Source organism: Electrophorus electricus, chromosome 11 (genome assembly GCF_041902795.1).
Source record: "Electrophorus electricus isolate QZ-2024a chromosome 11, ASM4190279v1, whole genome shotgun sequence".
NCBI lineage: Eukaryota > Metazoa > Chordata > Actinopteri > Gymnotiformes > Gymnotidae > Electrophorus > Electrophorus electricus.
Window position 1 is genome coordinate 17,007,708 of NC_137507.1, and position 27,498 is coordinate 17,035,205.

The following is a 27,498-nucleotide window of genomic DNA, read 5'->3' on the forward strand; positions in this document are numbered from 1 at the left end:
ATCTGGGCCCTTTAACGTCATGGCTTGACCACAGTCCTAGAATGAGAGGAAAGTGGAGTCCGAGAAAGCACTTGGCAGGGTGCGGAGAATACACGTTTCGATCTTTTTCCCTCACGTTTGGGCACGTTAGCAGCTCCAGGTGGTCAGTGGGCTCCATGTCCCAGGCCTACTTACTATAGCCCACCCTGAACTTACTATAGCCCACCCATGAAGGTCGTGATGATTCACTGAACAGTTTAGTCAGGGTCGGGAGCAGGCAGAACCCCAACGTGTGTGGCACCGGGCTGTTCCTGGACCAGGACTGTAAATACTGATTATTGTGCCCTGACTCAATCGAGGTGCCTGCGTGCATCATGCAGAATCGATAAGGTAAAAGCCAAAACGGGCTTTGTGCATGTTTAGCGACATAAAAGATCTCCAGGTATGCATAGGCGGTGATATTATCATTACACAGGCAATCCCATTCCCATATTATGTGGATTCTGGAAAGCAGTGATTTTTTTTTTTTTTTGCAGCATTTCTATGGTCTTCAATTTTAGAACACACAGTGTTTGCGTGCACACTCCCCGGGGCAAATTTCAAAGGTTTCTCTGCTGTGCCTTTTTTCATCTTTTTTTCCCCCTTCTTTTTGGGTTACGTGAAGCCCGACAAATATTGACGAGGCTCAGAAGGCTGGAGTTTCGTGACTACTGGTGGGGGGGGGGCCCTCTCCGTAGTTTGCTCGCGTGACTGCTGGCCCTTTTACCTCGCGCTGGCAGGAGAGTTCTCCTCTGATCGGCCACGATGAAGCTCACGGCGCTGCTTGTTTCCCTGCTGCTCGTCCAGAGCCAGGCTTTCGAGTTCGTGATCGATGGAGAGTGGGAAGGCGAGATGGTAAGTGAGAGGAACGGAGAACGGGAGATGGAGAGAAGGTGAAAGAAAGTTTGCGTAAACGCGTTCGGTTCGTGTTGATGGACGGAAGGTTTTCTGCTCACTCGTGTGCTTTCTCTTTGCACTTTTAGTCAGAGGATCACCTTCCCGAAAGTGGCAGACACAGGGTAAGACTTTCTATCAGAAGAGTGGATAAAATAAAGCTCGAAACGGGTCCTGTACACTGCATAAATGCAGGACTGTTAACCCTAATTCTAAGTAATGGATCTGTCATGCAGCAACGTTACTGACTTCATTTTTAATCAGGGATCTCCTGAGGATTAGTCACCTGGGTAGCCCTTAACATTTTATTCCAAATAGCCAGAAGTGGGTTGAGATATTAGCCTACCAAAAAAAGCAACTTTTAAAACAAGCCTGTCAGGTGGCAAACCTCTCAAAACTACTTGAGTTCTGAGATCGCCTGTGTAACTGAGAAAAAGCAGATTATTTTCCTCACACGTGCTTGCCTATGAAATACTAAACAAGTGCAAATGCATACAACCTTTACCTACAGATAACTGTAGAAATGCAAGTAAGTGTAGCTAGTTACTTTCCATATCTGTTAAATGCTTAAAGCTTTGTGCAGCATTGGTCCTGAGCTCTTTAGAAGCTGGGTCTACAGAGACACTAAGATAAACAGCTCATGCGCTTTCTGTTAATCAATCACTGTGTTTGTCAATAATTCCAGTGAGGCAGGAGCCTTCAAAGTTGTAGATATGCCAAATTAAGTAATCCAAAAAGAATCTTCCCACAGGGCCATAGTTTAGGATGAATGCTGTTTGTGGAAAGACCTACTGTCTTTTGCTTACATTTTGCCTGAGCACTGCCCTGTGAATAGGTTTTTAAAAAACTTGTGTCTTGTGCGTGTTTTGTAGAGGAGCATATTGGCCAGAGAAGAAGAAGAGGACTTTGAGGTAGTCATCATCATCATCATCTTGTTGTCTGACCTTTTCTCTGTGACTCTGGCTGTTCTTATCCACTAATCGATGGCTGTGTTTGCAGAGGCTGATTGCCACTGCGGTTACTGACTTCTGCTCTGTTACTGCACCACTAAAAGACCTCATTAATGAGCTACTTAAAAAAAAAAAACTAAACTCAAAGTTTTACATGTATTACTGTCCCTAAGAGGTTCATAAATGTATTTTTTTAAACTCCCTTAGTTTAGATCCCAGAATTGGGGTAGGAGTTTAAAGCGACAGAATTTGTATAGTTGCATACTGTTATGTGATTGGACTGCACAAGACATGCAGTTCCAAAGTGAAGAATCCTGGATACTGAAATGTGTGTCTTGGATTGTTTGTGTGTGTTTATGTGTGTATGTGTGTGTGTGTGCACGTGCGTATGTGTGTGTGCATGTGTGTGTATATATGTATGTGGTGTGTGTTTGTGCATGCTTGTGTGTGCACATGTAGACCATTCAAGGATATGACATCACGGTTAAGAGTTATAAGGTGGAGAGCAGGATCACATCGCGCTATTCTCAAACCACTGTGAGGAGCTCGGTGGTTAACTCAGGAAATGGCCCCCAGAGCATCGGCTTCAACGTCCAGATTCCCAAACGAGCCTTCATCAGCAACTTCACCATGTAAAGGACACACAGACACACACAATAAAAGATAATGGGCAGGGAGATTTTGTATTTACATAAAAAATTGCCCAGAAGTCAACTCACACACTTATACACACACACAAAACACATGTTTCTCTGTACGGTTTGTGTCGGCAGGAATGTGAACGGGATCACTTTTATTGGTTCAGTGAAAGAGAAAACTGTGGCTCGGAGGCTGTATGCCCAAGCACGAGCACGTGGGAAAGCTGCAGGCATTGTCAGGTACTTCCCAGCATGCACCAAGCCTTCTCTCTCAGATCAGTCATTCTCTAAGGTCTCTCTCTTTCCTTTCTCTGTATCTCTGGTGGATGTCTTTCCCAGTGACTTAACATATATCCTTTTATCCTGTCCAGGGATTTGCACAGATATTATGAGGGCCTGTTTCTCTAACCACCCCCAGCTAACTAAGATTGGTTATGTGATACCATAATATAAGGCAATATTGCGCGATATGATGCATACATTTACGGCATTTATCAGACGCTTGTATCCAGAGTGACTTACAAAAGTCTGTCATTAACTCATAGAATACATCCTAGCCAGTACAGTAGGTCAGAGTCCTATATACCATTGAACTAGAATACTGAACTAGAATACAGGGATCAATACTGATGCATAGAAGTGCAAAATAAACAAGCTTTATCTCAGACAGCAATCAGTACAATAAACAATAAGAACTAGAGTTTGCTAGTCAACAAAGGAGCAGTCAGCAGCAGTGCAATAAACAATACCCTACAATAAGTACTAGTTTCAGTTAGTCAACATGGGAGCAGCATACGTGATAAGTTGCAGATTGGAAGCATGTGCAGAGATTTTAATTCACAGCTAATCCCACTGGCTATAGCATTCCTCATTAATCATTTCCACAACTCCAAAATGCCAAACCTGGATCCCTCACACATCAACAATAGCGGATGTTACAGTGTCACGTGCCAGAGGGCATAGGGCATCACTTCACATCATGTTTTTTGTTTTGTTTTGTTTTTTCTACGGTTCTGGGACATCTCATCTCTGTGTCACATGGAGGCATACCTATTAAAACGTACTAAAAGTTTGAACGATATGGCGATTTAATTTGGTTGAGAGCATGTGAGCGGTGAGGAGTGAGAGCAGAGGGATGTGATTTTGCCCAGAGCGAGGAGCAAGGTTTTTGTAAAAAAAAAAAAAAAAATTGAAGCGTTGGCGTTTTATCTCACTCCAACGGCCCACGATGAAACTGCACTGCACATTTTTACAAGATTGAAGTCCTGCAGGTATTTTCACCGGATTAAAAAGTCCCTCATTAAAAGTCCAAATGGTGAACACAAGTACATTCACTACCACAAAGGATTAGGTATGGAATCTAAAACATTTTCCATGTACAGGGGTATGTCCCTGCATGGTGCACAGTAGGCTAAACAATATTACTGATTAATAAATTCAATCAATTAATTGTATTAATTAATGATACATTTAAAGTGATTTAAAATTATTTTACATAAATTGCAGCTTGCTGCTGGTTTTCCTTCACTTTAGTAAAACATGATTTCCTAAAAAAACTTTTTTTTTAAATCTCACTTTGTTAAAATCTGAACATAATAACACATATTGAAACAGCGTATTAAAGCATGGGAAACAGGAAGCGACTGGTGAGAAACATTGGCATCGGTGCAGAGCAGGTGTGGAGGGAGGATTTTCTGCTGCTCCGTTCCACTCACAGGGTCTGATTTGGCCTAAATTTAGCAGTTACGGCCTCTCGTATTTATGCAGCTGCAACAGCAAACAGAACATTTTACCTCCAGTGGGGCAGTTCAGAGGGCAAGTGGGCTGCTGCCTGGGCAACTTTAGCCCAGCCTTGTGCGTGTCCTTGCCTCTGTCCATTTATCCATTTATAAATCCCTCTGTCCAGGCATCTATCCATCTGTCCATGCCTCTTTCCAGTCTGCCCTTCATCTAGCTATCCAACTACCCATCGATTTATACCTCTGTCAGTGAGGAACTGACCTGCTTTCCCCCTCCGTCTCTCTCTCTCTCTCTGTGGCAGGACTAACTCTCAGGAGATGGAGACCTTTAAAACAGAGGTGCATGTACCAGCAGGCAGTAAGGTGGACTTTGAGCTGCACTATCAGGAGATGATGCAAAGGAGACAGGGCATCTACACCCACACTCTCCACCTCCAGCCAGGACGACTGGTCCCACTGCTACAGGTATCTCTCACACACACACACACACACACACACACTCCTATACAGGTAGAAACAGATCCAATATATGCAACACACATTTGCTTGTTATTTTGGCCTCCTCTATACTGTGAGAAAGGAAACATTCCTGTGTGTGTGTGTGTGTGTGTGTGTGTGTGTGTGTGTGTGTGTGTGTGTGTGTGTGCACATGCATGCTTCCTCAGGTGGATGTCTATATCTATGAGCCCAAAGGCATCAAGTTCGTGCAGACGCCCAACACGCTGGGGGAGCAATTTGCCGGCCTGACTAAGATTGTGCGCACCGACAGCAAAGCCCACGTAGTGTTTCACCCCAGCCTGCTGCAACAGCGCAAGTGTGCCAACTGCACCGAGAGTGCCGTGGACGGAGTGTTCACTATACAATACGACGTGGAAAGAGAAAGCAATGGTGGAGAGCTGCAGGTAAGGACACACAAAGATCCGCGTATACTCTCAAACACACACACACACACACACACAAACATGGACACAAGCACAGACACATATGATGAAATATTGAATGATCAATGTACCGCGTACATCTGCTCTATATCTGAACCTTTATCCTACCAGTCCTCTTTATAGGCTTTTGCACATGCAATATTTTGAGGTGCATTTGTCTGTGTGTGCGTGTGCACTCACAACCACACATGCACAGGCTACATCTACACTTAGTCATAATTTGAGCCTCTGTAAACCAAAACGTTGTCACCTTTAGTTTTCTTTACTTTCAGGTTGCGTGTTATTTTCCTGCTGTAATAGGGCCACACTTTCACAGTCGGAGACCACGCAGCTGTTGTTGTGTACTGCATGATGCACTGGCTCTTTCCTCCATCTCAGGTGTCCGACGGTCATTTTCTGCATTTCTTCGCACCATCCAATCTCTCTCCTCTCTCCAAAAACATCGTGTTCGTCATCGACGTGAGCGGCAGCATGTGGGGCCTGAAGATGAAGCAGGTGAAGGCCGACACACCAAACTTTAAAGTTTGCTGAATGATCCAGAGCATTTCGGCGCCCATGTGTAGACTTCAGTGCCCTGAGAAAGGTTGCTTATGCCATCTTGTGGACAATGATATGAACTGCAGTTGTTCCGTCTGAGGGAAAAACGAACAGAGAAAGAAAAGGTATTTCAATAAAAGTTGAACGTTTATGTGTTTTGTCTCTTTTGCCGCTGCCTTCACATTAGACAGTGGAGGCCATGAAGGCCATCCTGGACGGCCTGACTATGGAGGACTTTTTCAGCATCATCGACTTCAATCATAATGTTCGCTGCTGGAAGGATGAACTGGTCACAGGAGCCAGTATAAATGTGGGCGAGGCCAAGGAATACATCCAGAATATCAAACCCAACGGAGGTGAGAGGGGCAGAACACAGACGGAACATGGACAGGTCCAGAGAGAGAAGTGCGAGGAACCTTGTGTGTTTAATTGTGTGTTTGTAATTGGCTGCTCCTCGTGTTTGACCTCAGGCACTAACATCAACGAGGCTCTCTTGAAGGCGGTGCAGATGCTGTTGAAAGCTCAGAGTCAGGGCATGATCGAGCCACGCTCCATTTCTATGATCATACTGGTGTCGGATGGAGACCCCACTGTGGGTGAGGGATCCCCACACACACACACACCCCAACCGTCTACTGTGTGCTCCTAACAAATCTCCATCTGTTTTACTCTGTGTCCATTAGCTCCTCGATGCAGATCTTGTCTCTGTTCCTCTTCGTCCTCTCTCTCTCACCCCTTTCGCTCCATGTCCCCTCCGTGTGGCTTCTTCTGGCACCCTGCTCTCTGTCCATGTTTGGGTGCTTCCTCTTGCTGCACCCCCTGCAGGAGAGATCAAGCTCAGCGCCATCCAGAAGAACGTGAAGCAGCTGATGCACAAGGAGTTCTCCCTCTACTCCCTTGGCATTGGCTTTGACGTGGACTTCGACTTCCTGGAACGCATCGCCATGGAGAACAGGGGCATGGCCCAGAGGATCTATGCCGATTCAGAAGCTTCCACGCAGATGAAGGTACAGTGGAGGAGTCTGCACCCCCTTGCATTTCCTTGACCTGTCTCAGATCAAACTCTTCCTGTATTCCACAACTACACAACATGTTTTCCTCAAAAACACATGTATAAGTACTCCATTACAATTAATGACATTTTAATGTGTTCATGGTTTACTTGAATATTTGCTGTGGGGTTCAATGACTAGAGTTATTCATGGAAAAACGTAACGTGTTTAGTTCATAAAACTGTACATCCAAAGTATCCAGCTGCCATCTCTCTCCCTCCCTCTCCCTCTCTCTCTCTCTCTCTCTCTCTCCCCCCCTTGTAGCAATTCTATAGCCAGATATCATCCCCTCTTCTGAGAACAATCTCAGTCCATTTCACTGGGGACACTGTGGCGAACATCACTCAGAATCAGTTTGATAAATTTTTCGATGGCACGGAACTGGTTGTGGCTGGCAAACTCAAGGACATGGCGTCCAATATGCTCCACGCCTACACCACTGCCTCTACTGTGAGTGTCCCTCGCCTCGCCTCATACTCACCACAGCTGCAGAGATCTTGAATGTCAGTTACTCAGGTCTCCATTTGAAAGTCAAAAGTCGTTCAAATATGACTTGAACAATAATCTGGAGAAACTGAACTTTAAAGTTCCTTTCTTTTATCTCCCTGAATCGTTGTATGATAACACTTCATAACTGTACTACAGTGTGTTTATATGTTAGTTTTAGATTTTCGATATGGCAGTTGTAGGCGAAAAGTGCAGAATCGCACTGATTTTTGAGCTCAACGTTTTGTCCCTTCTAGGCCACCATGGACTTGAAAATTGAGACAGAGGCGGACCTTCAGGAGCTGGACGACCTGCTCAGCCAACAGCAGCACTCCTTTGCCGGCTTCGCACGTCAGATGTGGGCTTACATCACCGTCAATCAGCTGCTGGTCGAGCGGTGAGGCGGCAGCAGCATGCCAGTTGCTCCTCTGGCAGTTCTTCACAATCTCATTATCAGCATCATACTTATACCTTCTGCTCCACTGCGACCTGACTGTATAACTAAAGATGTCGTAATGTTAATGTTGGTTGTGCATTACACTGACACCTTTTTCATGTCTGTTATCAGATGTTCCTGAAGTAGGCGGTGTTTCTATAAGAGGTGTCTGCTGAGTGGATAGTTGCAGCTTAGTAGCCAGAAAACCTGAGCAGTGGCTTTAAAAAAAAATCCAGGCCGATTGCTGTGGGATTTGTCATTGCAGGCCGCAAAAGTATCAGCAAAAAATGAATCAGCAAAGGCAAATGAGCGAATATAAGAGCGGCTCAGCCGGCTGCTCTGTGGCGCCCACTCCCCCAGCTCTGAAGGTCCAGCCATAGTGATTGCCCCCACCGTGACCCTTCCCCGTCCGTGCTAACACAGCCTGTTGTCTTTTGTACCTACACGGGTGACCTGCGGGCAGCTCGATGGCGCGGACGATAGGAAAGAAACGCAAGATCACGCAGCAGATCCTGATGCTGGCTGTGGAGCACCAGTTCGTGACACCCCTCACCGCCCTGTTGGTCGAGAGCTCAGACACAGACGGCCCCGAAAGGCTGCTGGCCGACTCGCCCAAGGACCCCAAGCAGGGCTGTTGTCCTGGCGCAGGTACCGCGCACACTGTTGCCCTGGTGCAAGCTTTTACCGTTATCTATTGCAATTATCTATTTAAATCCTCACCGCTGGTGAGGAGCTGCCAATGGACATTTGAGATATCAGAATGCAACCATTTTAATATCTAAGGCCTCATTAAAAAGACTAGATTGAATGTGTAAATTACACACATGCTCGCTCTCTCTTCTTTTCTACGCAGGTCCTTCTACTTCCAAAATTACTTTTGTTAACAGTAAACCCTCTATCCCCTCATGGGTCACCCCCGTCACCCCATCCCCCAGTGAGGCCAAGACCATTCACGTTGGTAAGCCTCTTTCACTGTGTTCATGCATGAACTTCTTACGTATTCGCTACTTTAAGAGACGAGGGAGGTACGAGAGACAATGATCTGTACAAAGCACTGCTCCAACACCTCTTGCAGTTGACAGTTGACTGCTGATATGAATTTGGCATGCTTCCCCATAGGAAACACTAAACTGGCATGTGGCAGACTTCCTGGAGCTTCTGTTCTCCACCTACAACCAGCTATATACAAAACAGCTATATCGTCATGTACACTTAATTTCCACCGGCACAAGACGTGTACAGAATACATTGAGGAATATATGGGAGGAATATATCGCACACGGATGCTTTTCTGCAGCTAAACTGGCTGATGCTTCACTGTTGTAGTGGAGAATGACCCTCACTTCATCGTGCATCTTCCTAAGAGCGGCATGGACGTGTGTTTCAACGTCGACTCCAAGCCGGGACACGTCCTCAGCCTGGTGTCCGACCCAGATGCAGGTACTGCCCCGACACCCTCCTCAGCCTGTGGGAAGCGCGAGCGGCGCTCCTCGCCCCACCGCCGCTAACGCTGCCCGTACGCTCCTGTGCCTTTGTGAGCAGGGATCGTCGTCAACGGGCAGCTGGTGGGCTCCAAGAAGATGAAGAATGACAAGCTGAACACATACTTTGGCACCATCTCCGTCTACTCCAGAGCAGCAGGGGTGAAGGTGGTGGTGAGCACCAACAGCATTAGCCTGATGGAGGGCAGGAACAACCACTCCTTCTCCTGGGGAGGGACGGCTGAGCTCAGCCTCCATAGGTACCGCAGCACTCCACACAAGCTCACTTAAGTAGTTTTTTTGTGTGTGAAATTTGGCTACTGCAAATTTTTAAAAAAAAACATTTTTCCAAGGATAGGAACTTAACTGTGGTAGGGTTACAGACTATGCAAAAGCTAAACTGTGAACTTAGTGTTTAGAAAACATAGGAAACTAATTTATTTTTAAAAAGAGTAAAGTTGTCCTTATTTTTTTTATTGATCCTTTCTTGGAAGATGTCTTTGCATGTGAGCTCACTGTCATGTAAAGCATGTCAAATTTATTTCTGCAAACAGCGGCATGAAAGCCACTTTGATCCTGTTAAAAAAATTAATAAAAAATGAAGTAATACATCCATCAACCTTGGTCATCAGGGTGAAGGTTGCCATAGAGAAGGAGCAAAAGGTGACTGTGGTGATTGACAAGATCTCAGTGATGGTGATGCTACATCGAGTGTGGAAGAAGCACCCAATAAACGTTGACTTCCTTGGCATCTACATGCCCAGCGATAACCAGTACTCCGCCCAGGTCCATGGCCTCATAGGTGCGTCTCAGGCTTTTTTTTGCTATATTACTTTAATACACTACTTAGCCTTGGTTTTACACCCACACTAGAACTGTGAGGTCATTACGCACTAGTGTGCGTAATTTCTTCTAGCGACAAATACAGTCAGCCAGGTTATATACGTACTTACCCTTTTCACCAACCCCATGGGAATGGAACTGAGCCAAGCTTTCTCTGTTCCTATCTTGGGGAGCTCTTACGCTGCACTTTGGACACACTTGAGTGAAGACCTCGTCAATACCAGATGTTCTCCTTCAGCAGTGAAACCCAGTATAATAAGAAAAGGCTGAGAAATGACAGAAAAAAACAAAACACTAAGGACCACTAAGTGACTCGTGATGCGTAAGTGTGTGAACTTTGGATCAATTCTGTTCCCTTCTGTGTGTGTTTATTGGTGTGAAACAGGGCAGTTTGCGATCGAGCCTGAAGTGAAGGTATTCGACGTGCGCGAAGGAACAGAGCCGGAGAAGAAGGCAGCCACCATGGAAGTGAAGGGCAATAAGCTCACTGTCACCAGGTAGCCCACGTCATGCTCCCAAAACTGCTCTCCCCCACAGCGTCTCTGCCCAGTCGGGTATGGAACACGCAGGGAACCAGTCACAGTACCACGGCTGACAAACACAAGCCCCGGGCAGCCACAGCGCGGCAGAGCATAGCGTGTTCTGGGCTCCAACATGCGCGTCATGGCAGGATTTCCCATCCTTCCCCTTATGGGATTTCCCGCGCTACATTATTAGCCCTTGAGTTAAACTCGGTGTGTTAGAGGAGAACGGACATACCTAATTCAGCTCGGTGATAGTGAGATGACGAGCTGATTGGTTGATGAGGTGTGGTGTTGGGTCAGGGGAAAACCAAACCAGCATACCGCTGTGGCCTTTCATGGCTGCAGGATGACGCTGTTTCAAAAACATACCATACTACAATGGAAATGAATGGAAAGAAAAACACCTTCACACAGACTCTATTTAATAAAAGCATTATATATTGTACTTAAACACAACATGGGTTATATACAGTCCTCAGTGCTCACAATAAAGAACCCAACATTTGGCCTTTCTACAGTCACTGACATGCTTTTCTCACCAATATCTCCTGTGTTTGTGTAACAGAGGGTGGCAGAAGGACTACCGGCAGGATCGCAAGTACGGATCGGACGTTTATTGCTGGTTTGTCCATAACAGTGGAAAAGGCTTCATTGATGGCCATTACACCAGCTATATTGTTTCTGAACTGGACAGCTTCCTCCCCCCTCTCTGAGTGTGTGTGTGTGTGTGTGTGTGTGTGTGTGTGTGTGTGTGTGTGTGTGTATTGGGAGAGAAACAGAGCAGAAGCAGTCAGATTCAGCTATTCTAAACAAGATGAGGTTACTTATGAAAATACAATCATGGATGTGTCTTTTAAAATACCCCTATACAACAGATTTGTGGTAATTATGAAAAACTATGCTGACCAGAATGAATGGAGTTTTACATATAAATTCACCACTAAAACAAATTAATAATTATAATTAAACTTGTCTCTGTTTAAACAGTACACACTGTTCATACAGTACAGTTTCGTTTCCTTTTTCGAAGTCTTACTGTGAATTCAATCACATACTTTCTGTGGTTACATCCTCGTACACTTTAATTGTAGGCAATTTCAAAATGTGGCCTGATGACAAACCAATAAAAAACAAGACAAACCCTACAGACTTCTTTTTTTTAGCTGCTTCAGTAGCAAGACCCGTTAACGTACTCAGGAATGTCCACGCATGGGCCGGGAAACTCAAAGGAATGCTCTGACACAGTAGAGACTGTCCGGGGTGAACGCCTGCATCTGTACATCACAAAGACCTCAAGCCAGCTTGGAGAAGTCTTCATACGGAACTCCCTCCAACGTCTGCCCATTCATAGCACCCTACAGGGTATAGAAAGCCATGTTGTGATTTGCTGTAATGCAGATTTTTCTTAAGATGGCACAAAGGTTTTATCATACATGTATCTCATTGTCAAGCTGAAACATAGATCCATATTTAAGTAGGACTTGAGGGCTCAGTAAACACATGAATACGTCTGAGAAGCTTACAGAGTCTACTGTGAGAGTAGCGGAGAACTTTTTCTCATCGATGCCTTCCAAGACAGCCTCCATGCCTCTATAGTGTCCATTCACAATCACAACTTTTTTACCTGAGGGGTTAGAGAGAGAGAGAGAAGAAAAAGAGTGAGATCACCAGCCACATAATTAGAAATCTATGGACAGGCCCCAGGTGATTGGTTACCTGGTGCCGGGATGACTGTCTCCAAGTGGCTTTGGTCCAGTTTGAGTTTGTCGCCCGAGTCAATCATCTTCACTACAGCGGTGTATTTGTCACGAACCTCCTGTAAACACATACACATATGGAACATTCTGGGGGACAACACCAGAAGCCAATCTGAAGAGAACTGTCCAGGTCCCTATAAAGTGTAGCACATATCAAGGAGATCGGAGACAGATCGTCAATAAGAGTGGGTGAGGGTACGGACTCGGGCACTACCATCAGCCATCTCAGGTACATGGATGAACTCAAGCTGTATGCCAACACGTTAAGGGACATTGATTTACTGATCTGTTTGACAAGGATCTACTGGAAGGACGTCGGAATGTCATTCGGGCTGGAGAAGTGTGCTTGGCTGCAAGTAAAAAGGAGAAAAGTGAGCAGGTTGGAGGGAACTGAACTACAAACAAGGCCATATAACTGAACACACCTAGGGATTCTCCAAGAACACTGGAACAATGAGAAAACCAGGATAGCAACATCCAAGGACCTCCACAAGGTAAGGCAGGTCCACAAGTGCTAGATGAATGAGAATAATAAGAGTAAAGCCATAAACATAATATGATACCCAGCAAACACAGTAAGCTGGTCAAGACAAGAGATGGAAGCTGCAGACAGAAAACTCTTAATAGTGCATGAAACACCGGCCCAAAGGAGGCGGAGAGACCTACAAAATGCAAGACCCAATGTCCAGGATGAGACACCAAACATACTTGAATACATCCAAGAAATGGCTTTCAAGGACAAGCTGATGGAGTGCCTCAAACAGATGGGCTACATGGCTGACGTGAGCCAATCCTGGAAAAGGTAGCACTGATGGACAGCACAGAGGCACGAATCATGGCAGGACAAAGCTAGCAATAAGCACTAGGTCGGTCAAAGCAGGGGTTGCGTCACACCAGACAAGACCCCTGAGACGCAGTGTGCGCAGAGGAGCCTGTGAGACATCCAGCACCTAGTAGCAACATGCATGATACCGGCAGGGAAAGCAGAGAGAGACACCCAAACAGCAGGGATCATATACATGAACAATGAATTGTCCAAATAGAAGGAGCCACAGAGAATGGTGGAAAACAACAAAAGTAAGATCCTGTGGGACATCCAGAATTCAGACAGACAAGCAAGAAGTGGAAAACCAACCGCACAATGTGATAGTAGATAAGACACAGCAAATGGCGATAATAGCGGGTGATGGAAAGGTAACACAAAAGTGTCATTTATGCTGCTTCCTCCTCCTAGAACTTCAAAAGTTGAAATAACTTTGAATATTTTAGAATATGTGCTGCGTTGTGGTCTGGTTTCCTGAATTTCAATTGGTCTGCGTTCGGGTTATTAAATTTAATGACGGAGCAGCGTAGGAGATATAGATCATTTTCCTTAGGGTTATACCAACGCAGCACATTCTTTTGTACCAATCCCGTTTGCCCATTTCATAACATCCAATAATGCCAATACCCCTATATAAACGCAGGCGGACAACAGAAACCGCACCTACAACTGCACTGAGGACATCTCCTCGATTTGCGACGAAACGTTTACAATCCAATTGCCAAGCTCGACAACCCATAACCAACTTCAGAAGTGTGTACTTCACTACAACTCTGTATATCTGTCTAGAGATAGATAGATAGATAGATAGATAGATAGATAGATAGATAGATAGATAGATAGATAGATAGATAGATAGATAGATAGATAGATAGATAGATAGATAGATAGATAGATAGATAGATAGATAGATAGAGAGTTCATCTCTAGCATTAACACTTCTAAGCCTGTCTTGGCAGTCCTCACTGACCCGTATGACTGCTTTCTTCTTGTAATACTTTTCTCCTAGCTTCTTGGTGATGACCTTGACCACTATGTCCGACCGTATCCAGTTATCAGACTTCACCGACTTCTTCTTCTGCTCCTCTAACTGAAAGTAACAAAAAGAATGAGACAACTTGTTAAATATTAATCATTTTGTGATACTGCTTATACAGCCATCCATGTACTGAAGGGAAAGAAGAGAAGGAACCTCCATGATCTCATCGAGTGCAGATTTCTTCTTCTTCTCTTTGGAACTGGCACTGTGAACATGGTCTTTCCTCTTGGCAGAAGCAGCGACTTTCAAGGCACTTGGACCTGCAGTTATACTTGGGAATAAAAGCAATAAAACATGACAATTTGCATTGACTGGAAAGCAGGTACACACAGCCTATGGCTCAGAAACCCATGACGAAATTAACACTGCACGGAGCTTTGCTTGACTGTTTTCCACAGTGTGATTAAGTGCAACCTGGCTTTCGAAGGGCCTACAGAGGAGCTACTGCCCAGGTTGAAGGCAACTTTCTCCTCCTCATTCTCCCTCTTCAGCTCAGTAAATACTGGCTCCTCCTGTGGTCACAAAAAGAGAAAGACAGTTGAAACAAGTGACAGACCATAGAGCTTCTCAGAACATGATTCCTGCCAGCACTCCCAACACTCACTCCCACACACCTCTGGCTCCCTGCCTTCTCTGCCACGGCGCACTTGCTCTTCTATAAACTTTGCTGTGCGTTCCACATCATCAAGATCCTGCTTCTTCTTTTTCTCCAGCTCTTCCTGCCTCCGTATTGTCTCCGGGTCACGATCAATGTACTGAATGTACCAGCCCTTAGGTGTCTCATCCACTTTGCAAAAACCTAAGCCACATATGCGCGTGCGCACACAAACACAAACCCGAGTGGATTAAATATTTGTATATTTGAAACCAATGGGAGGATTATAAGTAGTATATTTACCTTCTCTCCCGAGCCATTTAGTGAAATCTGTGAGAGTCTCCCACTGCGTGGCGTTCATGTGAATGTGCTCCCGATTACTAATGTACTCGTTATACACTATGTTATTGTGAACTCGCTTTGTCCCTGTGAGAACACACAGAAACACAGGGACTGCAGGATGAACAATTATGAAGCGATGATTTCCTTGCATGACTTGAATATGATTTTAAGTTGGAATCTAACCGAAACGTCTCCTGAGCAGCTCCAAAAAGTCATTCTTGAACTCCCTGTAAAAGAGAAAAGAGAAGAAAAAAAACCACATTAAGCTTGTTAGAAGCAGAAGGTAGTTACTTGTGTTTATAACCTTCGAAACATAGTGACTCACTCAGAGAAATAGTCCATGAACTGGTTGGGATTCTCTGAGGCTAGAAGTAACTGTCTCTGGTGAGACTCGGACATGCAGTGGCATTTAAATCCATTCTAAAAGAGGAGTATAGCCAAAAGCATTAGGCAAGTCTGGACCAAAGCTTACAAAAGAAACATAGGTCAGCTAACTAACAACAGCTAACTAGCTGACTGACTAACAGCTAGCCAGCTAGCAACACAACGCACATAAACTCACTTCATCTCGACACTGTTTCTGACACATTTGACAATACCAGCGCAACTTCTGAAGGCCTTTGGCTTTGATCCTATTACTGATCGCCTTCGGACTTAGAAAATCTGCCTTCCCCATGTTATTGATTATAAAACTTTAGTTTCGAACATAGACTCCGGGGTAAACTGATTTCTCTGCACGCTCAATGACGTAGAGTTGTGTGTGTTTCCTCATTACTTCATGTGCTTCCTCTAATAACGCGAGACCAAACACGGGTTTTACGCGCTCTACGCGCTTGCGCAGTTCAGCGACTCTGACCTTCATCGTAGATGAACATGTTGGCTAGGGCTGGCGCGGCGGTGTTTCTCCCGTCATGGTAATATCTCAGAAGTCACATCTTAAAGGACTCCCTTGGCCGATTAGTGGACATTTGCAACGAGATGTTACAAAACGGTTGAAAGGAGCGTTAGATATTGACTGGGTTCCGGGTGTGAGGTTGCAAGGACGCGCCGCTGTGTAGGCCACGATCTCTTCCCAGGATGGGATACCGTTTATATTGGCAGCTTCAGCTGTCTAATTTAGTTAACGATAATGTAATATTTGCGTTAGGATTTTGCTCGTGTACATGCATAAGTAAAGTTACCTAATTTTATTGGTTTATCCTGTTTGCTTTGGTTGCATTCTAGTTCGCTGTGTCAGTAAGGTAACGCTAGCTAACGATGGGTTACTGGGTTTAATTCAAATATTATATGCCGGGATTAAGTGTAGTGTGTACTATATGTTTACAGCACAATTTAAGATAAAGGTTCAGTTTTCCATTTCAATTAAGGCGTTAGAGTGTTAACGTGCTCATTTCTATTAACCGTTCCTGTTGCAGTGGGCAGGTCAGGTCCATGGCTACCCTGAAGGACAGTAAGTAACGTTAAAGGTTTTTATACTGTAACAGTTGTGATGTCGGGTGAAATATGTGAAATGTTTTGTCTGAACGTCTGCACTTAAAAATATTATCTGATTTGTTTAGTCTGTAATTGCCTGCATGCAGCATTCGTTACACTGTTGGTGTGCGTTTCTGTAAGTCATGACGTTGCTTCCCACAAGTCACTGATCGTTTTGATCGTTAGTCACCATTCGACTGAAGTCTGTCAAGAATATCCAGAAGATCACCAAGTCTATGAAGATGGTGGCCGCTGCCAAATACTCAAGGGCCGAGAGGGCCTTGAAGCCTGCTCGTGTCTATGGAACTGGTGCTCTGTGTAAGTTATCAGCTCCTCTATAAGAATTTAGCCTCGTTATAATGTGCAGTAGTTGCACCTGGCCTACACCTTTGGATAAAGAGACTCGGGGTGGCTTTAAGGAGTCTTTGTTCGTGTCTGTTCTTCAGCATTGTATGAGAAGGCTGACATCAAGGCTCCGGAGGACAAGAACAAGCACCTGATTATTGGTGTGTCGTCTGACCGTGGGCTCTGTGGGGCCATCCATTCCAGTGTGGCCAAAACCATGAAGAATGAGATCGCTAAGCTCACGGGCGCTGGCAAAGAGGTCATGGTGGTTAATGTGGGAGACAAACTCAGGGGCCTGCTCTACAGGTGTGTTCGCCCTGTGCTGTCAGGGAAAGTTTCGGGGGGACTCTGGTACCGAATTTGAAACATTTATTTGTAAAGGATGGTAACAAAATTGCATGCCCAGGTGACAGTCTCTTCAGTAAATCGCCATTCTCTGTATCGAACGTCAGGACCCACGGAAAACACATTCTCATCAACTGTAAGGAGGTGGGACGGAAGCCCCCAACGTTCACTGATGCTTCCATCATCGCCACAGAGCTGCTGGATTCTGGCTATGAGTTTGACCAGGGCTCTGTCATCTATAACCGATTCAGGCATGTGACGCCCAACGCCATTTATCTAGAGTCAGATTCTGAATGCTTCAAATGGCGGCATTTAAACTTCCCTTTTTTTAAATGTTGCCTGGTTTGCGGACATGCAGGTCCGTCATTTCATACAGAACGGACGAAAAGCCCCTGTTTTCCATGGAGACGGTTGCAAACTCAGGTACTGTTGGGTGTTGTTTTCAGTAATTGCTGCTGCGTAGTTTAATTGCTTAATTTTCCTGTTGGAGTACATTATGTCTCAAGTTAACATGGCAGGGTATTGCTCTTATTAACAAAAGCATAGCTATAAAAGTGTCTAACAGAGAGAGGCCACTAATTGGCTATCTTTTCCATGCAGAGAACATGGGCGTCTATGATGACATTGATGCGGACGTGCTGAGGAACTATCAGGAGTTCACTCTGGTCAACATCATCTACTACAGCCTAAAGGAGTCCACCACGAGCGAGCAGAGTGCCAGGATGACCGCTATGGACAGCGCCAGCAAAAACGCCTGTGAGTCTTCATCTTTGTCCTCTTCCTCTCTGCGCTGTCATTTGGCAACCTGGTAGATTAGTGCCGAGCTTGTTTCTTGTTCAAATTTTTAAACCCCCTCCCCCTTTTGTTTTTGTTTTTTTGTTTGTTTGTTTGTTTTTTTAAAGTGCAGCTACTCTGCAAATAGTTTAAAAGTATTTGAAATTCATGAAGGTGGCAATAACTTGGACATTTTGGCCTGTTTAATTTCTGGTTGTCATCTTCGACTGTATTAAAAGTTTCCTTGTACTACAGCTGAGATGATTGACAAGCTGACCCTGACTTTCAACCGCACGCGCCAGGCAGTCATCACCAAGGAGCTCATAGAGATCATCTCGGGAGCTGCCGCACTGTAAGCGCACGCTCCACATCGGACCGCAGGCACTCACCCCTCTCTCTCCGTCTGTATGTGCTCCAGTGCTCACTCATCTGTCCCCATCACACCTTCAGTCTCTGTTGCTCATCTCTCTCTCTCTCTCTCTCCTCTCTCTTTCTCTCTCTCTCTCTCTCTCTCTCTCTCTCTCTCTCTCTCCCTCTCTCTCTCTCCCTCCTCCCCCCCCCCCCCCCCCCCCCACTTTGTCTAACCACCCTGCTGGATAGTTTTATCAGCCCTCTTACCGTGAGACGTTTTGTCAATACGGACCTCCGTGTTTAATGGCACTTAATATCTTGGCAAATAACCTCCCATTTTTACCTTTTTTCAACCTGATTCATTTTCAGTGCATCGATTTGTTTTGGGTGGTTGTTTTAATTTGGCACCTTTTATGTTAATCCTGTTTTCTAAATCTTTGTTGCCCATTATTGAAACCGTTACATTTTGCCTTAACTAATCTCATTAATTTTGTTCATTTTCACTTTTTCTTTACTAACCTTCTTACAACCTGTGCACATCCACTTCTCACAGGAACTGAGGCAAGTCAGAGGTAACACAGTGTAGCAGTGTGGGTGTGTCTGAATAGACTAACCTGCCCCTAATATAGTTTGTGTTTCTGAGAAATCATTTTTACTTCTCTCTTAAAATTCTTTGCACTTGAACTTTCCCCTTGTGCTTGCATTAGGCTATAGACACAGCAGACTACATTAAACAAATCATTTGTTATTTGTAAGACTTGTTTTCTTTAGGTGTTTTGACTATTTTTTTCAGCAAGTTCATGGTTCCGATCGAAAATGAAAGTGTGATGGTTGGCAGTTGAGCAAAGCAAATTCATGGATGTGCATTCAGTCATATGAACTTTGGTTTAACACATCAGTGTGTTTCAGCTTTTGGAACTCTGTATTTTAAACAGCAAACCCAAGGTGCTACCCCTAGTCTCCTACAATCCCAGCTCTAGCTGCATTTTTAAGATGCTCATCAGGGATTGTTAGAGGCAGAACTAGTACTACAGATGAATGTAATGTTGGGTTACCGGGCATCTGCTTCAGCTGACGAATATGGTTGCTGATGCAGAGAAACGATCTGGCCTTGGTGGTCATATTTACAGTCTAATGAGTTGGCATGGAAGCAGCAGTGGCATAAGATCATCCGTTTACTTCTGTTTGTTTTCTATTGCAATAGACTGTTTGAGAATTAAATGGAATCTGAATATGTACATTGATGAGTGTATTTACTGTTTGTACTGTTCATCATAAGTTTGCTCTTTCAGTTTAATAAATAGATCCACTTTAAAAAACAACCCTGAGAGATTTACTGAATCTGAAAGTATCTGTTTGTAAAATCTCTCTCTCTCTCTCTCTCTCTCTCTCTCTCTCTCTCTCTCTCTCTCTCGCAGATGAAGAGGACCCATACAGACAGTTATTGTTGCTGTGATTTCCTGTTCAGTCTTCTGGTGTCAAGTTAAAGAATAGTTGTACTCCGTTTGTAAGATGAATAAATAAACCTTACATTGATTTGTCCATCCATTTTGAATGCTCTTCATATGTTGTGTTAGCAGCAACTTTGACGTTCACATTGAAATGCAAATATGTTGCCCAACCTTATTGATTTAATATAAATTAAAGCTCAGACAGGAGTTTGTAAAATGCTACCACAGCTGCCCATGGATTAGTTCTGGATTTAGGAATGGAGAAAATGTTGAACATTGGGTGCTTGCAAAATTTAAAAGTTTGTTTTATCAAACATAATCCAGGGATTTTAAAGGTGATGAAATCTTTTGGGATGACTAATCCCCTTGGATGCCATAGGTTATCTAAACAGACCCCTCTGACGACTTGACCTAAAATAACGGGGTTAGTCCCACCAGCCTATATTATAGTCACCCTCGGCTGATCACTGCTGGACCCAGTTGACTTCATGGTACGCACGTCGTTCATTTTAATAAACGGAGGTCAAAACCGGTGTATCCTCGTTATCCGTCTTGAACAGCAGAGTCAATCATGAGCGTGTCAGATGCAGGGGCACCTACAGACCTGCGGTGCTGTATGACTGCACTCCACTAAGTGTGGATTCTGATGTTGGTAAACGGGTTTCGGGGACAGGCCCTGCCTGGCAGTACTGCAGAAGGGGAAAGCTTTTTGGTTTTTTATTTGGTTAGATGGCGACTTATTTATTATTTAGTCATTTGCTACCGGATCGTGCGTGGTAGGGCGCTTGATCGTACTCTTGCATGAAAAGGGGCTCATCGTGTTGCAGTCGTGTCCAATGTCTTTGGAATGCATTCCTTTAGACGCAAGAAATGAGCATGTAACCGAAAGCAACATAACAAATAATGACTATTTAACCCGAAGCTAACTTTTAAATGCTGCGGAGTTTCGTAGCACCTGAGACAGAATCAAGGCTGGGTAGACAATGTATACAAAATCGAGCGAAAAACGCTTTACTGCGCATGTCCAATCGATTGCTCGGCGATTGTGCTCAGTTTGGGAAGTAAAAATGGCGCCTACTGTGGAAGTGCCCACCTTCTTATCCGTCTAAATGCGACAAAAACCAACACCAACCTACGCCGTTTTGTGGACCTGAACCTTTCAAAGAGATGCCAGGCGGCGCCCGCAGACGGAACTGACGGGGGTTGGTTTTGAAAGGCGTGTTTCTCGGCGGAGAGATGTGCGAAAGCTACGCCCGCTCGCTGCTGCGGGTGTCCGTGGCTCAGATGTGCCAGGCGCTGGGCTGGGACGCGGTGCAGCTGGCCGCCTGCGACCTGCTCTCCGACGTGCTGGAGCGGTACCTCCAGCAGCTGGCGAGAGGCTGCCACCGCTACTCCGAGCTCTGTGAGTGTCGTCGTCTCTCTGTTAGTCTCTCTGTCTTGCTCTTATCGTGCTGCTTTTCCCCCCTCCGTTCACCCGCAGTTGCTCTCGCACTGTTTACATCTTTAGCATGCTAGCGCTAGGCTAGCTAAGCAGCTCGCGTTTTGGCTCACGTTTGCTGGGCGTGTGGTGGCAAAGGCAGTAGTTCTGACTGAGAATTGTTCATGAAAAAACGTCAGTTAGGATATATCGGAAATAGTTGAAATAGCTACATATACATTTTTATAATAAACCTTTTATAATAAGCTGTTAGTGATGTAGGCTGGCTAACTAAAGTAGCTAACTAGCTAGCCTACAAAGTTAGCGCGCAAATCCTGTAGTCTTTAATCTACGGTAGTGAGTTAGCTAAAACAGCAGGTCCCAGAGTTATTACTCCAACAAAGTCGTTTAAAAGACGAAATGTTGCATATGTTTTCATTCGTAGCGAGATTAGGTAACGAAATAAGATAATTTTCCCGTGTAAGGTATTGATGCCTGCCCGTTGCCATAGAGATGTGGGCAGCATCCTTGTTGATGGGCAAGCCTTGTCATGCTGTCACATCCAAGGAGCCAGTCCGTCACAGATTTCCATTATGATTTTACTTACCTTTGTACAGGAGGTAGAACGAATTAAGCCTAGCCTCGAATTCTCATGGCTGGAATTGTCAAGAAACCGAGAAGCAATGCCAATTAAAACTATTGTATTTTGATGAAGCACCACCAACTTGGAGACAGGACAGTGAGTGTCAGGTACAAGGGATAATATATATGTAATTACATACATACATTGTTTTTATATATATATATATATGTGTGTGTGTGTGTATGTATGGATTTGTTTTTTTTGTTTGATGTTGGTTTTTATTGCAAAGTCAATAATCATTTGAGATGTGACAAGGTAGAATGTATTTAGTTAAACCTTCTTTTGCCATGCATGACACATGGAGCATTCACACACTGCACCTTCCTTTCCTCTACATGTCAACCTACAGTATGCCACTTTATCTTTGCTTTTTTGCCGAATTGTTTCTTCGGCAGATGGCCGGACCAACCCGGGCCTGAGCGATATTGGCCAGGCCTTCGGGCTGATGGGGGTCAGCCTGCCGGAGCTGGAGGACTACGTCAACAACCTGGAGCCGGTGGGCTTCTGCCAGTCCATCCCACAGTTCCCCATCAGCAAGAGCAGCATGCTGCAGTTTCCTGCCGCTGGCTTTGACACGGACGCCCGCAACGCCCTGCGTGGCGAGAGGAGGGACTACATCCCAGAATACTTACCCCCCCTTGTCTCGCTGCAAGAAGGTACGTACAGGCCCCTCGGAGGCAACAGCACCAGCTGAAGGCACAGACGCATGGGGCACCAGGTGCCGGCCCCGAACGAAGTCTGTGTTTGTTTTTATGCTGCTGCTACTGTTCTGGCTAGAGCCACTGAGGCTTGATAATTTGGTTGTTGTCTTTCTCGATAATTGCTTACTCTGAGTTCATTTTGACCCAAAAGACTTTGAAGTTAAACAGCATAAAAAGTTACAGCTGACGCATAACAGCACGTACTATTGTCATCACACGAAAAAGTTATTTCCAACATGCGCGTGGTTCTGGACAGAGAAACCGAGCAGTGAAACATCTCTCTCATCATCCTGAATATGCACAGTGTGTCTTGTCAGCTGCAGACAGATGCTGGAATTTTTCCTTCTGAATGATGAAGGGCCCTTCACTTTGGGTTCATTCCAGTTAAAGTGCTTGCTTGCAAGTAACTGAGTAATGAGGCTGTTTGAGTAGTTCTACTCTATGTACTCTATTGTGAGCACTAGAGTTGCTCAATTACATATAATACAGAATACAACATATTTAGAAAGGTAACCTAATCTTAGTTTGCATCTGAATACCAAATGCTTAAGTTAATATTATTGTTAATATAATTATTCATATATTAATTAGTAATATAATAATTATTAATATATTATTATTCATATAATAATAATAATAATAATAATAATAATAATAATAATAATTATTATTATTATTATTATTCTTATTATTATTATTATTAGTAGTAGTAGTAGTAGTGGTATTGGTAGTACTAGAGTCTTCATTATTCAGATTTGAAGAAGATTATTCAGATTCCAAGCTTTCTTTACTGATTTTCACATTAAATTAAATTAATAAAATATTTTGTAGAACAGATTAAACATATTCATATTATTAGTGATTTTTTTTTTACACTGCTGTATCATACTATTCTTACTGTGATAATTATTCTTAATCAATCTGTTAATTAATACATTCTAATGATCTTTGCAATAATTTTGTTTTTGCTTGTAGCTTTGTTTCATAGCTGGCCAATACAGTGATCCTTTATGTTGACTACTTCCAACTCGGACAAATACGAGAAACATGTAGCTTATGTGATGATATGCTGTGTATGGGAATGGGAGTTATTGAATATTTGTAATCTCCATCCCTCCTGTCCTCTGCAATTGTGGTGGACATTTGTACATGCAACTTGATCCCACTGCATTTTCCACATGTCCTTTGCTGTGTGTGTAGTGGAGCAAGTGTGTGTGTGGAAGACAGACGGATGAATGAATACTTGTGAGCCTTGTTGTGGAAGAGAATAATGGGTCTGCATGTTCGTGTGTGTCTGTGTATGTGCCTCATGCGTGTGTGTACGTGCAAGCATGTGTGTATGGGGGGGGCGTTTCCGTAGGCAGGGCAGTCTGAGCCACAGGAATGAGAAAGCGGAAGCAGTCAGGGGTGCTGTTGGCACGTATGGGAAGCTGCCCTGCCCTGCTCCCCTCCCCTCACCCCCCCCACCTCTTTCCTCCCCCCTCCTTCTCACCTACTGCTGCCCTCCGCCACTCCCTGTCTGGCTTCCAGCCTCGCGTCCAGCACCTCGCACGCACGCTCGCGTGCTCTCTCTCTCTCACTCATGCTCACACACACACACACACACTGAAGGCTGCCAGTGGGTGGTGGAGAGGCGGACATGATCAGGGTTGTTTTAGGTCAGCCAGGAAGCTGACCGACTGTTGGTTGTGTGTGTGTGTTTCTGTATGTGTCGGTCTGGTTGGGGGTTTGGCCTGCATGGCAGACAGCCTAGTAGGGACAGACGTACGTGTGTGTGTGTGTGTGTGTGTGTATAAGTAAAAGGGAGACACTCCAGCCAGGGCAGGGGGCCTAACTGGGCTTGGAGCCAGTGCTCAGCTGGGTGCCACTTTGCCAAAAGAAAGAGGTCTCTCTCTTTCTCTCTCTCTCTCTCGCTCTCTCTCTCTCACTTGTTCGCTCGCGCTTTCTCACTCACCTTCTCTCTCTCCTTCTCTCCCTTTCTCTATTTCCTTCTTTCCCACCCACTGTTGTATAGATCAGCTGTGTACCTTATTACATGGACTTACACAGACACACACATGCACTCACACAGCTTTTGCCACACACACCTCTTAGATGCCCACTTCCACGCTGTTACACTGATACTATTATTCCTTTGTACTAACAGCATAAACTCACTGTGATTTAAAGTGTTCTGAAACAAGAGAGCTTAAAGGCCTGAGCATCAGTTTGAAATCTCTGCGGTTCTGAATGTAGCCACAGGTTGGCACTGTTTAACCATAAATATACTGCATTCTATTACGCCCTCTCCCGTGCTACAGTTGCAGGGCTCTCAGTCTTGGCTCCACTGATTTTAAGAAGTTTTCATAATTTTATATTTAAATCCAAATTATCTAATATTTTAGTGTTGAAGGCAACCAGTAATCTCAACAAAAGGCACACAATTCCTATTTTCCCCAGCTAGAATGTCCTAAACTGATGATGTTTTCTGAGAAATGTGTATTTCTGTTTTCTCACATAATACTGAAAGGAGAACTCACAACACAGAAAACATGCTTAACGTGTGCTTTTAATAAGCTATAACTTATAAGTTTAAGTAGAAATGCTGCTGAATGTTTTATTTGTGTATTTTCCCAACTCATGGAATATTGAAATCATGTTCAAAAACACCAAACCATTACTCTTAAAGTTTTTAAAGTCAAGCTAACATGGATGTGGAAGCTGCTTTCTTTCATTAGCTGATTCAAGAGTACAGTGACGTGCCTTGCGCCTCCTTGTGGCCCTTTACTGTAACTTTGGGTAACAAATATTGTGTTTTACAGTGAACCGCAGTGCGTCACCCTGTGTGCTGCCAGGTCTTTTATTTGGATTCTTTATTTTTTTGCTAGTAGCAACAAACAATTGGCAAATAGCGTGTGCTTTAGTTCCCGCAGAAGGTACGAGGGGAAAACGGCGCATTGTGTGGGGCCAGTATAATGATCTGTGTGAGGAAGCTACATTGGATGTACTTGACCTTCTTGACCCACTAAAGGAGATGTTTAGAGAAACAACAGTGTTCTTAGTAGCAACCATGCAGATAGTACCCCAGTATTGTGCAGTGTAGTCCTTAAGGAGCCCCTGGGGGTCCATTTTCTTCCCAAGTGTCAGGTATTCAGTGATCTTTAGTGTTCAGTTCAGAGGTGTGTGTGTGTGTGTGTGTGTGTGGTGCTGGGGGAGAGCTAAAACGTGGGCCATCTCGGGAGGTGTGTGGACTGGACCAGGCTACGCTGTCCCCTGACATGGGCCAAACTTCTGGATTGTTGCATGCCCTGCTGTTTCAGTTGCAGCGCAACCTTAACTGGGGCTCTAAAGCAGTATTCACTGCATATACTGTGCCATGACTACGGCTGCTCAGAAACTGGCCCCAGATCACAATGGCTGCTGAAGAGTGGTGGGCCAGCATTTCACAAACTGTTCCTGGGTCCGAGAGAGAGGCAGGGCGCCATGTCCGGGCCCTATTGTGCAGGGGCATATTGTTGTGCGGTCCTGAGGGAAGCGGGCATGGCAGACGGAGCGGGTGGGTGATTGCATCTGTACACTGAAATTACTAGCGATCGCCGCAGCCGATAAGGTGCCGTCCCACGCGGCTAGAGGGCCCCTCTCCGCCGCCGGCTGCCGCGTCACGCCCTGGCCCTCGCCGCGTTGCCGCCTGCCTCCTTCCCAGGCAGAGCCAGAGGATGCCCGAGTGCGGCTCTGTCTTGGCTCGCTGGGCCTTTGGATTTATGGCTCAAATTGCTTTGAAGAGGGGAGACCGTGGGGGCCTGGAGTTGTGTAATACTCCAGTAGTCAACGTGTGACAGACATATCCGCCTTAAGCATTGCGTGTCCGTGTGTGTGTCGGGGTGTGTTTGTGAGAGAGAGAGATACATTGCCCTGTCACACCCAAAGAAACATCACATCACAATTCTAAGTCATTAATGCAATCGCTCTGTGCGATGGCACCAATTCTTTACTTCCGAGTGTTGCTGTGTGTGTGTGTGTGTGTGTGTGTGTGTGTGTGTGTGTTAAGTTGGGAGCCGGGTAAGGTCTCTATTTGAGCGGCTTCGTTATCAGGCCCTTTCAAAGCCTCACAAGAGCGTAAAATGATTAGAGGAACAGCTGACAATGCGTGAAGAGATTTGCGCCGTCCCCGCGACTCAGTCGACGATGTCAGGTGCAGCCGTTACCCTCCGACAAGAGAAAAGGGATGAATATTAACGGGCCCCTTCTGTTCTCCTTTCTGCAGCGCCGCGGTGACATCTTTAGATGGAGAATAAGCTCAGGGCCCCGTGCCATCAGCATGGCCCTGCTCCCTTAGCCAGGAGAGTCAGCACGCAGGAGAACAGTTTCATCTTTTAGGGATAATGCTCAGTTCTCTATCTCTCTCTCACACACACACACACACACACTCTCTCTCTCTCTCTCTCTCTCTCTCTCCACGTTTTTCCCAGGCTAGTCACTGTGACACTGTGGCTGATGTAGTAACTCCAGTATTATCTCAACACCCCCCGCCCTCCCCTTTTATCTCAATGTATTTCCCTTCCTTTCCCCCTTTTTTCCCAGAGAGGGAGAGAGAAGGAGAGAGGGAGAGAGAGAGAGGGAGAGAGAGAGAGAGAGAGAGAGAGAGAACAGGCTATCTGCACTTTGTACTTTTCTGACTATTTATGTCGGACAAGGTCAGAATCGTTTAAACTTGCCCAGCTCCCCAGATAAGATGAGGGGAGAAAGGATAGGGATCGATGGAGAAGTGCGGATCTCTCTCTCTCTCTCTCTCTCTCTCTCTCTCTCTCTCTCTCTCACTCCTTTTCGCTCTTTCTCCTGCCCATCTCTCTTACACCGATGGAGGTTTGTCAGTTGCATCCATTTGTCTCTTTAAGTGTTCGCTCGGTCCTGTAAAATACAGTAC

The 27,498-nt window shown here is 45.0% G+C and overlaps 4 protein-coding genes across 7 annotated transcripts in view; 3 read left to right on the plus strand and 1 right to left on the minus strand.

The window, feature by feature from the left end:
* Window positions 1-695: 695 nt before the first annotated feature.
* On the plus strand, window positions 696-11,252 carry itih2 (inter-alpha-trypsin inhibitor heavy chain 2). Its single transcript, XM_081722489.1, has 20 exons — window positions 696-873; window positions 1,002-1,037; window positions 1,785-1,823; window positions 2,322-2,494; window positions 2,636-2,740; window positions 4,542-4,704; window positions 4,905-5,141; window positions 5,559-5,675; window positions 5,905-6,073; window positions 6,188-6,313; window positions 6,543-6,724; window positions 7,034-7,219; window positions 7,513-7,652; window positions 8,155-8,339; window positions 8,545-8,649; window positions 9,018-9,131; window positions 9,234-9,432; window positions 9,805-9,974; window positions 10,401-10,512; window positions 11,105-11,252. Exons 1-20 carry the CDS (start codon window positions 784-786, stop codon window positions 11,250-11,252), a joined length of 2,796 nt encoding a protein of 931 aa, XP_081578615.1. The 5' UTR covers window positions 696-783.
* kin (Kin17 DNA and RNA binding protein) lies at window positions 10,945-15,859 on the minus strand. Of its 2 annotated transcripts, none has more exons than XR_014125765.1 (11): window positions 15,658-15,859; window positions 15,421-15,515; window positions 15,279-15,322; window positions 15,057-15,179; window positions 14,773-14,957; window positions 14,573-14,670; window positions 14,312-14,429; window positions 14,090-14,209; window positions 12,252-12,355; window positions 12,063-12,160; window positions 10,945-11,894 (listed from the first exon to the last, which is right to left on the minus strand). XR_014125765.1 is itself a non-coding variant. In XM_027026815.3 (11 exons), exons 1-11 carry the CDS (start codon window positions 15,769-15,771, stop codon window positions 11,832-11,834), a joined length of 1,161 nt encoding a protein of 386 aa, XP_026882616.2. In that variant the 5' UTR covers window positions 15,772-15,858; the 3' UTR covers window positions 10,945-11,831. The 2 variants fall into 2 exon arrangements, 1 of the variants encoding a protein (XP_026882616.2); XM_027026815.3 differs by having other exon boundaries at window positions 12,063-12,163; window positions 12,256-12,355; window positions 15,658-15,858.
* Window positions 15,860-15,894: 35 nt separating this feature from the next.
* atp5f1c (ATP synthase F1 subunit gamma) lies at window positions 15,895-19,931 on the plus strand. Of its 3 annotated transcripts, none has more exons than XM_027026817.3 (9): window positions 15,895-16,009; window positions 16,511-16,545; window positions 16,755-16,886; window positions 17,015-17,219; window positions 17,366-17,509; window positions 17,617-17,681; window positions 17,859-18,014; window positions 18,288-18,437; window positions 19,802-19,931. In XM_027026817.3, exons 1-8 carry the CDS (start codon window positions 15,963-15,965, stop codon window positions 18,386-18,388), a joined length of 885 nt encoding a protein of 294 aa, XP_026882618.2. In that variant the 5' UTR covers window positions 15,895-15,962; the 3' UTR covers window positions 18,389-18,437; window positions 19,802-19,931. The 3 variants fall into 3 exon arrangements, with proteins under 3 accessions (XP_026882618.2, XP_026882617.2, XP_026882619.1); XM_027026816.3 differs by having other exon boundaries at window positions 18,288-18,384; XM_027026818.3 differs by lacking the exon at window positions 15,895-16,009 and adding an exon at window positions 16,126-16,149 and having other exon boundaries at window positions 18,288-18,384.
* A 947-nt stretch (window positions 19,932-20,878) lies between these two features.
* taf3 (TAF3 RNA polymerase II, TATA box binding protein (TBP)-associated facto) overlaps window positions 20,879-27,498 on the plus strand; it is a 36,458-nt gene continuing 29,838 nt past the window's right edge. Inside the window, exons 1-2 of the mRNA XM_027026829.3 lie at window positions 20,879-21,236; window positions 22,290-22,550. Of these exons, the coding sequence (XP_026882630.2) occupies window positions 21,071-21,236; window positions 22,290-22,550 (427 nt within the window). The 5' untranslated portion in view covers window positions 20,879-21,070. The remainder of the gene's footprint in view (window positions 21,237-22,289; window positions 22,551-27,498) is intronic.

Bases quoted from the DNA above. Each gene is read 5' to 3' on its own strand.
- itih2 (XM_081722489.1), top strand. From the start codon at position 784: ATGAAGCTCACGGCGCTGCTTGTTTCCCTGCTGCTCGTCCAGAGCCAG. The intron at 874-1,001 runs GTAAGTGAGAGG...TTGCACTTTTAG, and splicing joins GAGAGTGGGAAGGCGAGATG to TCAGAGGATCACCTTCCCGA. The intron at 1,038-1,784 runs GTAAGACTTTCT...CGTGTTTTGTAG, and splicing joins CCGAAAGTGGCAGACACAGG to AGGAGCATATTGGCCAGAGA.
- kin (XM_027026815.3), bottom strand. From the start codon at position 15,771: ATGGGGAAGGCAGATTTTCTAAGTCCGAAGGCGATCAGTAATAGGATC. The intron at 15,180-15,278 runs GTTAGATTCCAA...GTGTTCTCACAG, and splicing joins GCTGCTCAGGAGACGTTTCG to GGACAAAGCGAGTTCACAAT. The intron at 12,356-14,089 runs GTCAGTGAGGAC...ATGTGTTTACAG, and splicing joins AGAAGAAAGCAGTCATACGG to GAGGTTCGTGACAAATACAC.
- atp5f1c (XM_027026817.3), top strand. From the start codon at position 15,963: ATGAACATGTTGGCTAGGGCTGGCGCGGCGGTGTTTCTCCCGTCATG. The intron at 16,887-17,014 runs GTAAGTTATCAG...TCTGTTCTTCAG, and splicing joins CTATGGAACTGGTGCTCTGT to CATTGTATGAGAAGGCTGAC. The intron at 17,220-17,365 runs GTGTGTTCGCCC...ATCGAACGTCAG, and splicing joins CTCAGGGGCCTGCTCTACAG to GACCCACGGAAAACACATTC.